We start from the raw sequence: 18,391 nt of genomic DNA, 5'->3' as shown, positions 1-18,391 counted from the left end.
AATGAATGCACAAGCAAATGAATCAAAATAGGAGTTTGAGTGTGATCTGTCTATCAAAGCTCTCTATGTATGCCAGCATGCAATATGTGTAGATGTCCAATATTTGGAAAGCATCAGACTGGGAAGTATCTTCCCTAAACTAAGGGGAGAAATAGCATTGGGGACATTATAATATCTTTTGAGTCTTTATGATAGAAGCTTATCTGGATTTCAACTAGATCAGATTAAGTGACCACATGAATTGCATGCACTGAAAGCTGACGAACTATTTAGATACAGACCAACAAATATCACATAAAAGAATGTATCATATAAATTATATTTTATGGGAGCCTAATACAATTTATCTTCTGATAGTGATGATTGCTATATGAATTTCCAAGGGCGCTGGTGATACTGGGTAAAGTTGAACCCCACAGTATTCAGTATAGATTCACTTTCACTCTGATAACTTGGCATCCTGGGATCACTTATAATATTTAGGGATCCCCAGTTACTGGAGCAAATTTACTTTTGCATTTGCTATTCCCTATTCCAAGAATGCATTTCCTTGGTTATATTTGTGACCTGCTCCTGCCTTCAGGACATCTCATCAGAGAGGCTTTGACTGCCTTGTGTAATATTTCCAGTATTCTCTCACACTCCCTAATCCTTTTACCCCATCCTTATTATTCTCCAGAGCACTTATGACCACCAAATATGTGTGTGCTTCTTGGTTTATTGGATTTTTAAAAATATTTTTTTAAGACAGGGTCTCACTTTGTCACTCAGTCTAGAGTGCAGTCACACAACCATAGCTTCTGCAGCTTTGATCTCTGAGCTCAATGATCCTTCCACTTCAGTCTGCCAAGTAGCTGGAACTATAGTCCACACCACCACACTCAGCTATTTTTTTTACACTTTTTGTAGAGATGGGGTCTTGCTATGTTGCCCAGGCTTGTTTATTGCTTACTTATCATTGTTTATTTTCCCACAAGAATTTAAGCTCCCTGAGAGCAGGTATATTCACTTTCTTTTCCCTATTTCCTTGCATAAGGTAAACGCCCAATAAATAATTGCTATATCAATGAATGACATCAATGACTATCTTTTTTATTTTTTATTTTTTTTACTTTAAAGCAAATACAGATTTTGGGAGAGGCTTGAAGTTGAAAAAAAAATCAACATTTGCTACTGTTCAGTAGTTCAGGGAAAAATTGGCATTGTAGTAAGTGCTAAAAAAACTTTTAGCAGAATCACAGAAAAAGCCATACTGACAAAAACTAACAAATCGAAGTTAATATTAGGAGCCTTATTCATCTCTCTTAAGAGATCTGAAGAGTGATCCTGACAAGATGGTCCATGCCAGCCGTAATAGCAGTGACACACAAATCCATTCTTCATGTCTGTTATTGTCTTCTCCTTACTGTTTTTAGAAATGACGAATCTGAAGCTCTTATTTAGAACATATTTCTTACCACTGCTTTCAGGCATATGCAGATAGAAGGAGGACTCAGGTGTTTTTCGAATACACCTTCCATGACTGTTACATAGACTCTGACTACAGAACTTAGCTGCAGATGTCACATTCACAGCATAATGGCCCAAAGGCCCTTGGATAGATTGTTGCACAGATAAGCAGTTCTCCTGTAGGAAAAACAGAAATCCACTTAAAGCACTCTCAAACTGTGATTCCATTATCCAGGTAGTATTAACGCCTGAAGTTTTGTATTTGGTAAGGCGGAGGAAAAACAGCATTTCTGTGGCTTAGTTATTTAAATGAAGGACTAAGCCTCCATAGGGTCACATGAGTAATGATCTGTGCCTTTAATTGGGAAAACTATGACCCAACCAAATTCATACCATTTCCAAGGGAAGATGATCCCACAGTGTCCCAGTAGAGACTGTTCCCTAATGTAAAGATACATTTGTAGTAATATTTTTATAAGATGTCAGTAATATGGGGATGATTTGTTAAAATTTAACTTTAGTTGTGAAACATTTTCAGTGCTGTTACTCAATATATTTTAACATTAGCCAGATTTTTCAAAACCTACCAAGTCATCCTATTATTCTTTGTACCTCTGAAGAGGTAACAGTTCTCCTAAAGTTAGTGAGTAGTCTTCTCACTTACGTTTTTATAACTTTACTAGAGGGTTGTGTGTGTGTGTGTGTGTGTGTGTGTGTGTGTGTGTGTGTGATTATGAACTATAGGTAGTATTATTTTGTGCTTTTTAAACATGTACTTAAATATATATCATGTAGGATATTTTTGCAATTTGTTTTTAGAACTTAACATTTTCCATTTTTTTATGATGATACATGTAGCATTTTTTCATTTTAGTTGCTGTTTAGTATTTCAGAAATATAACATACTTTGCTTATCCATCAGTCAGTTTTTGGGAGGTAGAATATAAAGGATTATTATTTACAATCAAATGCTAGTGTTACTTTTACATTGCATATACAGTCCAATGATAGTAGGTAAGAATGTCTTCCCAAAAGTCTACCATTGGGTATTTCACTAATGTGTACATAGCATTGGCTTTAACTCTAGGACACATTTCTACAGATTAATGATCACACTATGCAGCTAGGATGGGCAAGCATAACTGAAATGATGTTATCAGCTAACCCAGAAGAGCCTGGCTGGAATCTTGATAAATGCTTGCCTTGATCCATACAGGTAGGACCATGGAAAAATTCTAGTAGATTAATAAGTAACATAAATTGAGCTTTCTAGTAGCATTTAATTATTTTATCAATATTAAAACTAATGCATAATTTAAAACCAATTAAGTTTAGAACAATGGGATATTTTCTCAGTGAGAGGAGGCCACAGAACTGTGAATACAACTGGTAAAGATTTGGGAGATTCAAATTGAAAGTCACAAGGCAGAATAAAGCTCTTAATTGACAGGTAGTTTAACAAGGCCAGCACTTTGGCAATAGCAAATTCTGAAGATCATGTAAGCAACATTATTTGTTACAGGAACATTCAACCTGGGGCGGCCTCCTTCTATATTTAGAAACACATGCTGTTTTTAGCCAAGACAAGACTCCTTGTCTGAGGCATCTGAGGAGACTTCTAGGAAAGACACAATAAAATAAAACAGGCAAACAATTGAAGTAAAGGAAAGAAGGAAGGGGCAAAGGGGGCTGGGAAGGAAAAAGAGGAAGGAAGAAAGAGCAACCAAGAAAGAAAAAGGTTGGGAGGAGTCAGACAAAGACAGCATCGAACACTGGCAAATGTAATCAACTTCAACTTGGGCATTACCTGTTCTGTCGCAGCCTTCCACCTTGAAATACCTTCTTCACTTAGCTTCCGGAATAGCACATCCCTGTTTTGTCCCCAACCTTACTAGATGTTCCTTCTCAGTCTTCTTTACTGGCTCCTGTTCATCTTTCCTACCTAACATTGGAGTGCCCTCAGCTTAACTCTTAAACCTCTTTTCTTCTACAGCTATACTCTTTCACTGGATAAACTCATCCCATCTCATTACTTTAAATACAACCCCAAATGTATATCTGCAAGACCTTATCCCTGAATTGATTTTATACCCTCCTATTTACTTGACATCTTTACTTGACATCCCTACCTGGATATCTTACAAGCATTTCAAACTTAACATACTCCAAATTAAGCAACTGACCCTCTTCCCAGACTCCCCCATCTCAGCATAAGCCAATTCCCTCTCTCCAGAAGCCTCAGGGGCAAAAGCTTGGAGTCATTCTTCACTCCTTTTTCCTCTTACATTTAATCCATCAGCAATTCCTTTTCCATCTACTTTCAAAATACATCCAGAATTTAACCCTTGCTACCATTCTGGTTCAGGTCACCATTAGCTCTCACCTGGATGATTACTTCCCAACTAGTCTCCCACAATCTGTTCTAAATATAGTAAGTGTACATATGTTTCTCTCCATAATTAAATAAAATTCTAGTTTTTTACAGATTAAAATACCCTCCCACGTAGTAATTTGATCCAAACAGAAATTTGTTTTGTTACAATTTCACATTAATTAGAAAAATACAGACAACTGTAATACAACATGTTAAAATGTGTTAATATATCCAAAGTACTTTTCAGTGTTAAATGCATAGTTATAAATGATTTTTTTGACAGGGCAATCCAATTATCATACCAGAAACAAGGCATTTTGGCATTGACTTTCACCCGGACTCCCATTCAGCTACACAGCAGTGCACACTGGTAGCTGATGGGGTATTGAGTGGCATGCTTTCCACTTACACTTTAGTCTATGCTTCCTGCTCCCCCAACTCTCTGCATCCTCTCAGTCACTTTTCCACTCTTCTAAGCTCCACCTTAGTTGCTACCTGCTTCATTGAATCAGTGCATTTACTATCTCTATCTCATTATCAGAAGCTGGTCGCCAATTTCCTAGCACCCAGCAAGTGACATTTTACCCATTATGGCAAACTTTCTTGAACTTTAGTGCATCTGGAGCTTGTAGCTAGCTAAATTTCTAAAATTAGCTCCTAATTTTAAACCTTTATCTAAAGAAATATGCACCTTTTTGTGGAAGTTTGTCTTCTACTCTGTCTTTGGATCTGAAAAAATGTTCTAACATTTTAAAGCAACTAATACTAAATGCAAAAGTAACATTTTTTATTGAAATATGCCTTTGATTATTTAACATAGAGGAATAAAGTAATAAATTAAGTATTCAATTCAAGAAGTTAAAAAAATAATTTTTTAGAAAGAATCTCATGAAAGGAAATTAAAAGTTAAAAGTATAAATTTATGAATTGGAAAACTGAATTGATAAAGAGTAGGTCTTCAAAGAAAGAAAACCATCAAACATTTATATCTGACAAGCCTAACTAATCAAAAAAGGAAGAAAAATAAATATGAATGAGAAAAAAATAGAGTTAAAGCTTCAGAGGTAAATGTTTAAATTGTAAGTTAATATGATATATATATGTTTATGCTACTAAATTGGAAGTTTGGTGCTAAATTTAAAAACTTGAATCAAGAGATAGAAAACATAATTAAAAGGGATCATCAAATTAGAGGAAAGACTTACTACCACCAAAAAGTTTTCCAAATCGAAGTATTTTTGTGTTTTGGTTATTTGCAACTTTTAAGGATTAGATAATTTTCAAGTCATAAAATTGTTCCAGAGCATAAAAAAAGAAAATGAAAAGTTGTCTAATTTCTCTTTAAAGCAATATAACCTTGATATAAAAACAGAACAAAATCACAGGCCAGTTTTACTAATGAATGTAGATGACAAATCTAAGTTTAGCCCCAAACCTCAAATGGCTACATGGGCGGATAAGGAACTGGCATGAAACTCCATATAGTGGAGACATCTACCTTTCAGAAACAGTGAAATCTGGGCTATCAGCTACACATCTTTGAGTTTTCAAGAGATGTTTTAAAGCACTTCATTTTATGATGTTGTTTTTTTTTCTACAATGGGATGTGGGCAATACAAAACACATCTCATGCCAAATTTTTTGTGCACAACCCCCATGTTTGTTATTTCAGATCTATATAAATACAATGAGGTTTATGTCTATAAACCAGGAGTTAGCCAAAATACAAAGTCTCAGTACACAGTCCTGTGCAAGATCACCCTCACTTCTGACGTTGGCTGCAATGTAACTGCACAGGATTCCCTAGATCAACTTCAATTTCAATGATTCCCTAGAAGAATTCACTGAAAGCTATTATACTCATGGTTATGTATTATTACAGTAAAAGGATACAGATAAAAATAAGCCAAAGGAAGAAATGCATAGATGAAAGTCTGGGATAATTCCAAATGCATAGCTCTCTCTGTTCCCTGCCATGGAGTCAGTACCCTTCCAACACTAATGTGTAGCAATACAGAGTATTGCAATCAGAGAAGTTTGCCTGAGCTTCAGTGTCCAGAGTTTTTATTGTGCCTTTATTACAGAGCCATGATTGACTGATTGACTAAGTTGTTGAACTCAGTTTCCAGCTCATTGATAATGCATGGTCCAAAGCATCCACCCCATTGTTTTACCCTTTGTGACATGGTTGGTTCTTCTGTCATAGTCAGCCCTCATCATAAAACTATTAGAAACTATTAGGTGTGACTATATCCACCCTAAACAAAGATACCCCAAGATTACCACCAAGAAGCCATGGACAAAGGCCAGATCTCTCTTTGGGCAAAGTCAGATTCTTTATAAACCATTGTCTCTCCATCTCACTACCATGCCATCATCTAAAAATCAAATTTGGAGGACAAAGTTGTGATTGTTTTACTTTAAAAATAGGTTATATGGTGGTACAAAGAAAAACAAATGTTACTTTGTGGAATCCTAGAAGATACCTAAAAGAAATAAACATTTATTCTCCATAGCAGCAGAAACCCACAGCCTGCAACTTTACATATTAAGAAACTGTGAGTAGAGGGAATCATCAGTGGTTTCTGATATGAGCATTAAGGTGAAAATCCAAAGTGGAATATTCCATATAGCAGATGTTGGTTTATAATAAAGTTTATTTTCACATGGTCAGCTACATGAAGCAGAAGACATTTATGTATCTCGAGTTTTCCCAGACATCACTGAATAATAAAGATAATGTGTATATGTGCAAATTTTGACATAAGAAATTTTACTGTTTAGAAAGGGAATAGCTCCATTAAATTATGACGGGTAAAACAACAACAACAACAACAACAAAAACCTCCAGAGTGACATACTATATGATTCATTTATACAACATTCTTGAAGTGATAAAATTATAGAAATGGAAAGTAGATTGATGGTTACAGGTATTGAAAGGGGGTTGGGTGGGAGGAAAGTGAGTGTTATAAAAGGGCAGCATGAGGGATTCTTGGGGTGATAAAACTGTTCTGTATCGTGATGTGTCAAGGTTAGTATCATGATTGTGATCTTTAACTGCAGTTTTCCAAGACGTTACGTTTGGGGAAAACTGGGTAAAGAGTACAGAGGATCTTTTGTATCATTTCTTACAACTGTATGTGAATCTACATTTATCTCAAAATGAAAAATTTAATTAAAAAACGAGGGACATGTAGCAGAACTGTAGGGAGGATCCCTATGTATGTAGAAGGGAAGACAGGAAAATATTGAAACAAAAGATATGCAGCAGCTGCCATTAGTATGAAACTTTGGGGAAACTCAATAATAGAAATATTTCAAGGGGGTCATTAGGAAGTTCAGTTACATGTGAAAACCTCCTCTTCTATTTTACTATGAAAGTTTTGATTATATCAATCTTAATTATTGCTTCTAGAGTTGGATTTGTCAGTCTTTTGGATGTAATTACACGGCTATTTCAGCTGCCCTTAGGAAAGATCATCTGTCTTTAAAGATTTACATCAGGAACCTAAAAGAGAATTTTGTGTATTGACAGCCTGGATTTAATCAGGCCATCCCAAATACATGCTTCAATTAGGGAAAACCTGTTAAACCATTTATATGTAATGTGGCAAAAAAAGACGGGAACTTTACATATAATTTATGAAAATCTAAATACATAATATATATCATATATTTTTATATCTACATTTATCATATATATAGAGAGAGAGAGAAAGAAAGAGAGATTTCACCTGAAACCCAAAGCTGAAGACAGGTGGTTGACAACTAAGGACTTAGAGACATTTGCCCATCTCCAGCACATATAAAGAAAGGGCTAGAAATTCTCAGGGCAGAAGGAATATTCTATTAAAGGAATTTGAAGGAGTAGAGTGCACTGTACTAAAACCCATGGGAACAACGGGGAGCATGGAGGCTGACATGTTCATTTATTCACTCTGCAAATATTTATTCAGCACATATTGTTATGTGCAAAGCTCTGCTATAGGTTCTTGGAATAAAGACATTGAGGAGAGATGACAGCAGTGGGAGTGGCCTGCCTTCATGTAATTTAATCGAGCAAGGGTATAGAAGCATTTTCATGAACCAAGTGGATTTTACAGAAGTAGCCAGGCATGCACCTTCCTGAAAGACCAAGGCGAAAGGGAATGTAGGTGGTACTTCAAGGGAAGAAGTAAGGGGGAAGATTCAAGGTGGTAGCTAAAGCCTGCATTGTTCAAATCAGAGAATGATGTTTTACACAGGAGCGAAGGGGGTGATGGTGAGAGTTGTCAGGAGAGGAGGGCTTCCTGCAACCAAATTGCAGCAGTCTTTCCTGTAAGAAAAAGTCAGTCACTAAATGACAGCCATATCAAAAGGCTTTCAACAGGAAAGGTAATTAAAAATGTCATTAAATACATAAAAATTATATTGCCACCCTTTCTCACCCTCATCCCCACCTTCTAAACCCATCTTTGAATTAGCTGAACAAAAGAACTTACCATACCCCTCTTCCCCACACCTCAGATCCAGGATGAAGTAATAATCAACACCATGTGGCACCTGCCATCTGCCATGTACAGTTTTAAATGCTTTACATATATTAATAGTGTAATTCTCATAAAAGTCCTATAAGAAATACTATTATTTCCTTCATTTTACAGATAAAGAAATTGAAAAGTCAATTACTTGATCAATGTCACACAGCTAGTAGGTGACAAAAAGTGAGCATTGAAACTCAGGCAGTCTCATCACAGGACTGCTGCTCTTAACAATGCTGACATTCTAATTTGTGTCACACTGTATGAAAAGAGATTGCTGTTTTTGTATTTTATAAGACTGAACATTGTAATTCCTGAAAATGAGAGTGTTTGTTAAAACCTGGAAGTGAAGAAGAGCTGCGGTCGCAGAATTTTCACTTAGGCAGTGGGGTGGGTGAACATGCTCAAATGCAGTTGTAGAAAAGTAGTACAGTTATTTTGTGAAAAGTGATAGAGTAATTTTGTGTATACTATCTAGGTAACTTGGGATAACCTAGAAGAAATTTATATATTCTTAGATATATATATATACAACTCCAGAACTAAAAATGAAAAAATAGAATATCTGAATAGACCAATAATGAATATGGACACTGAATCGTTAATCAAAAACCTTGCTACGAGAAGAGCCCCAGACCTGAAAGCTTCACCAGTGAATTCTGACAAACATTTTTAAAAAATTAATGCTAATCTTTTTCCAACTCTTCAAAAAAATGGATGAAAAGGAAACGTTTTCAAACTCACTTTATGATGCCAGCATTACCCTGATGCCAAAGCAAGGCAAAGATGCTATAAGAAAAGAAAATTACAGGCCAATATCCCTGATGAAACTGGATGCAAAAATCCTCTACAAAATACTAGCAAACCTAATTCAACAGCACATTAAAAGTATCATACACCATGATCCAACAGGATTTGTCCCTGGGATGCAAGGATGATTCAACACACACATATATTAATAAATGTGATATACTACACAAACAAAATGAAAAATAAAAATCATATGATCATCTTACTAGCTGCAGAAAAAGCATTTAAAAAAATTAACACCCCTTCATAGTAAAAACTCTTAAAACAATAGATGTAGAAAGAATGTACCACAACATATAAAGGCTACATATGACAAGACCATAGCTAACTTCATAATCAATGATGAAAAGTTGAAAGCTTTTTCTCTGAGATCAGAAATAACTCAAGGATACTCCCTCTAATCATTTCTCTTTCATTCATTTTAATTTAATTAATTTTCTTTAAGAGATGGAGTCTCACTCTGTCACCCAGGCTGAAGTGCACTAGCATAATCATAGCTCACTACAGCTTTGAACTCCTGGGTTCAAATCATCCCCCTGCCTTAGCCTCCTGAGAAGCTAGGACCACAGGTACACACCACCACACCTGGCTTTCTTTTTCACTTTTTGTAGAGACTGGATCTCACTATGTTGCCCAGGCTGGGTTTGTACTCCTGGCCTCAAGCAATCCTCCTGCCTCAGTTTCCCAAAGTGCTGGGATTATAGGCATGAGCTATCTCATCCAGCCAACTCTGACCACTTCTACTCAACATAGTACTAGAAGTCCTAGCGAGAGCAGTTAGGCAAGAAATAAAAATGAAACTAAATTTAAAATTAGCCTTGTTGCAGGTGACATAATTCTATAGGTAGAAAATTCTAAAGACCCCACAAAAATGTCACAAGTAATAAAGAAAGAAATTATAAGAGTGCAAGTTACAAAGTCAACATAAAAATTAGCTGAATTTCTATACACTAATTAGTGAATCACCTGAAAAGGAAACAGAAAACAATTCTATTTACAATACCATTTAAAATAATAAAATACTTAGGAATAAACTTAAACAAAAAAGTGAAAGACTTGTACTCAAAAACTATGTAATATTGATAAAAGAAATTAAAGGAGACATAAATAAAAGACAACCTATGTTTATGGATAAAAGAACTTAATATTGTTAAAATGTCGATTACCCAAAATGATCTGCAAATTTGATGCTTTCTTCTTCAAAATCATAATGGCATTTTTTGCAGAAATAGAAAACAAAAAACTAAACTTTATATAGAACCACAAAAGGCCCAGTGTAGCCAAAGTAATCTTGAGAAAGAAGAACAAAGCTGGAGGCTTCACATTTCCCAGTTTAAAAATACATTACAACTCTACAATAATTACAACATTATGTTACTGGCGTAAAAGAAGACATACAAGTCACAGGAACAGAATAGAGTCCGGAAGTAAACCAACGCATATATGATCAACTGATCTTTGACAACAGTGCCAAGAACACAGTAGAGAAAGGATAGTCTCTTCAACAAACGGGGTTGAGAAAACTGGATATCCATAAGCCCAAAAGTGAAATTGGACCCTTATCTTACACCACACACAAAAGTCAATTCAAAATGGACTAAAGACTTACTTAATGTTAGACCTAAAACTGTAAAACTCCTAGAAGAAAACACAGGGGGAAAGCCTCTTGACATTCGTGTTGGCAATTATTTCTTGGACATGACACCGAAAGAACAGGCGACAAAAACAAAAATGGACAAATGGGATGCATCAAACTAAAAAGCTTTTACACAGCAAAAGAAACATCAGTGTGAAGAGACAATCTGTGGAACAGTAGAAATATTTTCAAACCATATATCTGATAAGAGGTCAATATCCAAAATATATAAGGAACTTCTACAACTCAGTGAAAAATCCAAATAACACAATCAAAAATTAAGCAAAGGACTTGAACAAACATTTCTCCAAAGAAGACATACAAAGAGGTAACAGATATATGAAAAGAAGCTCAAAATCATTAATTATCGGGAAAATGTAAATCAAAACAATGAGCTATCACCTCACACCTGTTAGGATGGCTGTTATTTAAAAAAATAAGATAACCAGTGTTGAAGTTGTAGAGAAATGAGAACCCTGTACCCTGCCGATGGGAATGTTAAAAGGTACAACAGCTATGGAAAACAGTATGGAAGTTCCTCAAAAAATTCTAAATATAACTACTATATGATTCCGCATATAGGCATATATACTTCTGGGTATATAAAATAAGTGAAATCAAAATCTCAAAGAGAGGTCTGCATTCCCGTGTATTTTGCAGCACTATAAACAATAGCCAAGAAATGAAAACAATCCAAGTACCTGTTGACAGATAAATGAAGATAATTCAGTATATACATACAATGAAATATTAGCTTTTAAAAATAAGGAAATACTGTCATTTGTGACAACCAGATGAACCTGGAGGACATTATTCTTTGTGAACTAAGGCAGTCACAGAAGGACAAGTGCTGCATGATTCTACTTACAAGGGATCAAAAATAGTCAAACTCATAGCAGCAGAGAATACAGTAGTAGTTGTCAGGGGCTGAGGGTGGGAGAAATGGGAAGTTGTTATCTAAAAGTTGTAAAGTTTCTGCTATACTAGGTAAATAAATTCGAGAGGTCCTATACAACATAGTATCTATAGTTAATAATGTATTAAGCATTCCAAAATTTGTTAAGAGGGAAGATTTCATATTATGTATTACGTGTTCTTATAACAAAAGAAAGAGTAGAGTGTTAATAAATCTTTATATACAAATAGATTTTTTTCCCACATGCATTTCTATAATAGGTAATTAGCAAAGTAAACCATCATTTTTGGGCCAGGTACAGTGGCTCACACCTGTAATCCCAGCACTTTAGGAAGCCAAAGCAGGTGGATAGCTTGAGGCCAGGAGTTTGAGACAAGCCTGGCCAGCAAAACAAAACCCTGTCTCTACTAAAAATACAAAAAAAATAAGCCAGGCATGGTGAAACAAGCCTGTAATCCCAGCTAGTCAGGAAGCTGAGTCACGATTATAACTTGTACCTGAGAGGCGGAGGTTGCAATGAGCCGAGATCATGCCACAGCACTCCAGCCTGGGTGACAGAATGAGACTCTGCCTCAAAAAACAAAAAACAAAAATAAAAAAGAATAATTTATCATTTTTGGAGAATCTGCCCTCCTTAGTGCAAATGAAATAATTATTCATTTTTTAAATTTGTTATTTTTTTCTTTGTCACATATGTATTATGCCATTTAATCTACCAAAATCCTGCAGAGGAGGTTTTATTTTAGTCTGGTTTTTTAGATGGAGAAGCTGAGACTAAGAAATGTAAATTAACATGCTCAAAATTACACCCTTAGGCAATAAATATCAGTTTCTCACTTGGCCATCTGATTAGAATGACTGTACTCTTTCTATCCTTCTACTAACCACAATGGCTGGTATAGAGTAGGTGCTCACTGTTAGACCCTGTACGTTTTCAATTTCACTAAGGTCAAGTAAGCAGATAATCAGTAACCATTTGGCTCTGATGTGGAAAAAAAAAAAAAAACTTTTTTTTAACCAATCTCTAAAGTATATTCAAGATGCTGCCAGAAAAATCATTGCTTACCTTTGAAGCAGAATATTCATATCCTCCCCACAATATTACTCCTGCTGCCCCCAATGCAGCACTTTCGCCAATTGTATGCACTAAGTCCTCCTAGGAAAGAGAAGAATCAGAAGTAGTTTCCAAGTCAAATTTTGTCACTAATAATGCAATAATAAGACACAACTCCTCAAATGCGGTAAGGAACACATTAATAATGATATCTTTGTTTCTAAAACAAAAGGTAAACACTGCATGATCTCACTCATATAGAATCTTAAAAAGTTGATCTCAGCCAGGCATGGTGGCTCACATCTATAATCTCGTCACTTTGGGAGGCCAAAGCAGGTGGATCACAAGGTCAGGAGTTCAAGACCAACCTGGCCAATATGGTGAAACCCCCATCTCTACTAAAAACAAAAAAATTAGTGGGCGTGGTGGCAGATGCCTGTAGTTCCGGCTACTGGGGAGGCTAATTCAGGAGAATCTCTTGAACCCAGGAGGCGGAGTTTGCAGTGAGCCAAGATTGTACCACTGCCTTCCAATGTGGATGACAGAGTGAGACTTCATCTCAAAAAGAAAAAGAAAGAAAGAAAGAAGGAAGGAAGGAGGGAGGGAGGGAAGGAAGGAAGGAAGGAAGGAAGGAAGGAAGGAAGGAAGGAAGGAAGGAAGGAAGGAAAGAAAGTTGATCTCATGGAAGTAGAGAGTAGAATGGTGATTATCAGAGGTTGGGGTGGTTAGGAGGGAGAGAAGATTGAGGAGACGTTGGTTAAAGGGTACATAATTACAGTTAGGCGGAAGAAGTTCAAGAGATCTATTATATAGCATGGTGTCTATAGGTAAAGACAATATATCGTATTCTTGGAAAATGCTAAGAGCATGGATATTAAGTGTCCTTTCCACGAAAGAATGATAACAATGTGAGGTCATGAATTTGTTAATTAGCTAGATTTAACCATTCAATAAGGTATGTGTACTTCAAAACATTATGTTGTACATGATAAATACATACTAAAATTGTATATCTCAAAATAAAAATTTTAATACACAGAAAAAAGTATTTCTTTTAAATAAAGCTATCATAAAAAAATAAAACAAAATTGGAAAAGGTGATACTGCCTTGGATTTTTATATTTATTTGATAAATGTTTATCATGTTCTAGATAATATTCTAAACACTGAGAATATAAAAATGAAATAGATTTCACTTCCTGATCTTGAAGGAGTGCTTTTTAGTCTAATGGTTGAGGCAGACATATAAACAAGTGACTATAATATAATAATATAATTTTTATATTAGTAGCATTCACAAGGCATATATAAATTAGAAGTGTTCCATACTACTTGGAAAAGTCTGGGAAGGCTTCCTTGAACAGGTTAAATTTCAGATGGGTCTTTGAGAATGAGTATGAATTCACAAGACGTCTACAGAGAGCAGAGTTTTATGTCCACAAGAAGAATAAGAGCAGAGACTCAGATTCAGACAGAATCACGGTCCATCCAGAGAACTCCCAGTACTTCCTTGTGGTAAAGCACACAGAATTTGGGAAGTAAAAGCACATGAATTCCTATGTATAAACAGAATCCAAATACAAAGAAAAAAAATGCTTTTTAAAGTGTTAAGACAACTGCCCAGGCACAGTGGCTCACGCCTGTAATCTTACCACTTTGCGAGGCCAAGGCGGACAGATTACTTGAGATGAGGAGTTCAAGACCAGCCTGGCCAAGATGGTGAAACCCCATCTCTACTAAAAATACCAAAGTAGTTAGGCTTGGTAGTGTCTGCATGTAATCCCAACTACTTGGGAGGCTAAGACAGGAGAGTTGCTTGAAACCAGGAGCTAGAGATTGCAGTGAGCTAAGATTCTGCCTCTGAATTCCAGGCTGGGCAACGGGGCAAGATTCTATCACAAATAAATTAATTAATTTAATTTAATTAATTCATTCATTAAATGTTAAATATTTAGTCCTAGAAGACACAACCTTGCAACTTTGATTTTTTTTTTCTTTTGGCATGTAAAGAATGCCTTGGAGGGGAAGATCAAGACAGTACAGGCAGGAACACTAATTAGGAGGTGATAGAAATTGTTCAGTAAGAAATGATGATGCCTCAACAAAGGCAATGTCAGTCCTTGTAAAGCAGAGGGGCCAGATTGAAGAGTTTTTTAGAAATAAAGATGGGTGAATTTTAGTTACCTATTGGATAATGGACAGAGGAGAAGGGAGTCAGCCAAGTCACTTTCAAATTAGGTGACTAAGTAGATTACAATTCACCAAGATAAGAAACTGAGGCGGTTATGCTAATGAATATAGGCTGAAAGCAAAGAAGTAGGAAATAGGGAGACATGGGAGACAAAGGGGATGACTGATGGAGCAATCTGCATTCTTTTCTCCCCTACAAGTTATGGAGAGTCAGAGATCCAGTGCAAAGGTGCAGTGCTCACAGACTGCAATGAGTAAATTGTCACGCCACTGTAAACTTTCCTGCATTACAGGAAGGTTTCAGCAATACTACTGCTTATGTTCTGCAATTTGTCTAAGTAATACAAGAAAGGAAATCATTCTTCCATTATACTGACTAGTATCACATTCCTTAAACCTAAATGTAGTCTCTTGTTTAAATTGAGACACTCCTAAAAGAAAATACCAACCCAGAACTAGTTTAAAAAAAAATGCATTGGAAAGTTATGTAATTTAGACAAAAAGTGAGAAAAACCCATACTGTTTTTTGATATGTGATAAATGGAAGGCAATAGGAAAGCATTAAAACAATTCAATATAATGCTCAGGTAATTCTATATATTTTGGTGAATAGAGAATGCAGCCTATTAATTTCTAAAGTAAAGATCAGAGGTGATACTTAGCCTATAATTTATTTCAAAAGTCTAATGTACCCACAAAAATTAAAAATTAAAAAGATTTAAAAGTCTAATAGCACCAAAAATAGGAAAGCTATGCACAAGGCTTTTGTGAAAATGTGGCTCATCTCATTCTTCCATTTTCTCTCAAGGTGAACTCTTTGACTGCATGAATTATTATTATTTTCTACTGTTATTACTAATAACATGTTATTCCTGATACAACGTAGGCACTCAAGAATTTCTGAATGAATAAATATAACTCAAGTTTTTTTCTGAAAAGGATTTAAGAAAGTGACATGATTTGAGAAAGCTGGCATCACTTGAGGAATATCTTAGCGAGAAGACTTTGGTAGGCATGACTGATGTCCTAAAATACCTGGACAACTAGCTTTTGAAAGAAGGATTTGATGTATTCTAAGTTGCATCAGAATTAGAACTAACAGTATGAAGTCATTAAGAGCAAAGTAGATTAAATATACTCAAAAACTTTCTAGGAATTAATATTTCCCCCAGATGGCAGTTTCCCTTCTAACCATACAAACTGCCCCATCAAAAAGTGTTAAAGCAGAGGCCAGGTAAGAAAGGGTTTGTATTTGGGTGGGAGATGGATTAAGTACCCATGAGATTCTTCCAAAGTTTTGCCTTAATGCTGTAGTTCTTTTCCTTCTAAACTTATTCAATGAACAGCCCATTCTGAATAATACTGAGTAATCCTGCAAAGATGAATGTGTCAAGTCTAATTAATAATATTTGGATTCATGGATTTTATTCTGAAATATTTGAGGAAAAATTGCCACTGCTTTTAAATGGCCTTATCTCAAACCTAAGTGGTCTAAGTGAGCTGTGTATTGTCTATACAACAGCTTTGCTTCTGTGTTGGGTACTGGCATAAAAAATGGTTGGCTCTCAGGTATAGATGGAGATTTGAGAGTTTTCTTATCTAGCCACCCATCCAATGATTGAATTCTTACAATAATGTCCTATGTGACAATTTAGTTAAAGTTCGAACACTTGCCATGTCTGTAAACTTATTATTTTCTAAACAAGCTCATCCACACATCTGTAGGCTTCCAGCTTTGTGATCAGTCTAAAGATAGTATCTTTCTCCTTATATAAACCAGTTTTAATACCTTGACAATAACCACTAGATTGCATTGTAGACTCTTAAAGACAACATCAAGAAGGTCTGTGTAATTTTTTTTGGTTAGCCTAACTAATTAAAACATACAAATGCAATATAATGAGAAATGTAGTTGCTTAATAATTTACCCCAAGCTCTACGTTGTATGTTTTTGATTTGGAAAATTGCTGCTACCCTTTCATATTAAGAAGTTAGTTCTAAAATTTCTCTCTGGCTAAAATTAATCTATCTATCACATTATTTAAATCTTAAGCTTAACATCTGTAGGAAACTCCTGTGAATGCTAACCCAGTAAGAATCATTATCCAAAAGTGTTAAGTGCACATCTAATTGCCAGGGACATTTTTCAGAATTGAGTTGACATTTGAGGAAATATACATGTTTAATAGCATTGTATTGCTAAGGGAAATAAGCATCCTAAAACATTTATGTATAGGCTTTATATAGTTATTCTACCAAATTTCCATTTTTTAAAAATGTGAGTGACTGTGCTTTTCCTTACCTGTGACAGAGCTTCAGTACTATGCAAATAAAATGGTCTGGAAAAAATAAAAACTGGCAAAACATAATTATGTCTAGCCATTTCCGCAATCCTCATGGCTTCTCTAACTCGATAATGAACAAATTTCAAAGCATTTACACTTGACTTCAATATTTTATCCAAATATATTGAAGGATAAAGTGCTGCGCTTTTTTCCCACAGCCACAGGAGTTGGTCATTGCGGAGAATTTCATCATTTGGACAGTTACCTGTGTACATCTCTGGATTTATTCTGTAATCATAATTGTAGCAGTCTGGATAGAGATAAAAGCCCCATAAACATTTTGGTCTCATTTCTAAAGCCAGTGTGAGAGTAATGTTCATGAAATTCCTTCCAGCATTTTCAAATTCCTCTTGGGCAACTGTTTCCACTTTCATTTCTGACCAATAAGGATGGTGGTTTCTAGTGAAGGCTAAAGAGTGGTTTTTATATACGATTCTGCTGCCCCGATTTCTATCCCATTGGGGTTTCCAACTTTCCCAGTCAATAACAACAAGTCCTTCTGATCTCCACCAAGGGATAGCTTCTCCAATGTCATCAGCAGTTTTCCTAAGGTGTTCAGAAAGGCTCACGTTCTGCGGTATTCCTCCATTAAAGGATTTTCCATCTTGAGAGAAGTAAGGGTAATATCCTAATTCATTTGGATAAAATATGGCAATTTTTGAGCCACTTTGAGTCTCTAAAGGATTCGATATAATGTTAAATACTTGAAGATTTATATCCACATTGAAGAAAGGCATACAATACATTGTTGGGGCTGCCCAGAAAATGTTGAAAGGCTGGTTCTTGATCACTGGAGGTATTGCTGGTTTGAGGGCTGCCTGAGTTAATAGCATAAGGAGTGGCAGCACTCCTAACCATGCCACCCATGGATTACACATGACTTGAGGTTTTCAGCATTACAGCAGTCTCCTTAAAAATAATAAGCAAAATATCATACATAATGAATTCAAATGTCCCTTAAGTTTTGTGGTATACAATGAATAGACCAAATATTATAAAATATCTTCGAGGTTTATTAATATCTAGGCCAATGTATAGTTTCATCTGAACAAGGGAGGATAAGTGAGCCTTTTTTGTTTTACTTGAAATGTGAA

The 18,391-nt window shown here is 35.6% G+C and overlaps 1 protein-coding gene across 1 annotated transcript; it reads right to left on the bottom strand.

Moving 5' to 3' along the window:
- Nucleotides 1-1,185: 1,185 nt before the first annotated feature.
- Nucleotides 1,186-18,175, bottom strand: LOC108288649 (hyaluronidase-4-like). The gene is made up of 3 exons (XM_037731091.1): nucleotides 17,255-18,175; nucleotides 12,775-12,864; nucleotides 1,186-1,626 (listed from the first exon to the last, which is right to left on the bottom strand). The coding sequence occupies exons 1-3, from the start codon at nucleotides 18,173-18,175 to the stop codon at nucleotides 1,186-1,188; spliced, it is 1,452 nt and encodes a 483-aa protein (XP_037587019.1).
- Nucleotides 18,176-18,391: the final 216 nt, after the last annotated feature.

This window comes from Cebus imitator, unplaced genomic scaffold (genome assembly GCF_001604975.1).
Source record: "Cebus imitator isolate Cc_AM_T3 unplaced genomic scaffold, Cebus_imitator-1.0 Scaffold381, whole genome shotgun sequence".
NCBI lineage: Eukaryota > Metazoa > Chordata > Mammalia > Primates > Cebidae > Cebus > Cebus imitator.
The sequence above is the reverse complement of the archived record's forward strand: the minus strand, read 5'-3'. Positions and strand labels throughout refer to the sequence as shown.

Bases quoted from the DNA above. Each gene is read 5' to 3' on its own strand.
- LOC108288649 (XM_037731091.1), bottom strand. From the start codon at position 18,175: ATGTGTAATCCATGGGTGGCATGGTTAGGAGTGCTGCCACTCCTTATG. The intron at 12,865-17,254 runs GTAAGGAAAAGC...TCTCTTTCCTAG, and splicing joins GTACTGAAGCTCTGTCACAG to GAGGACTTAGTGCATACAAT. The intron at 1,627-12,774 runs GTAAGCAATGAT...TTTTTCCTACAG, and splicing joins ATGAATATTCTGCTTCAAAG to GAGAACTGCTTATCTGTGCA.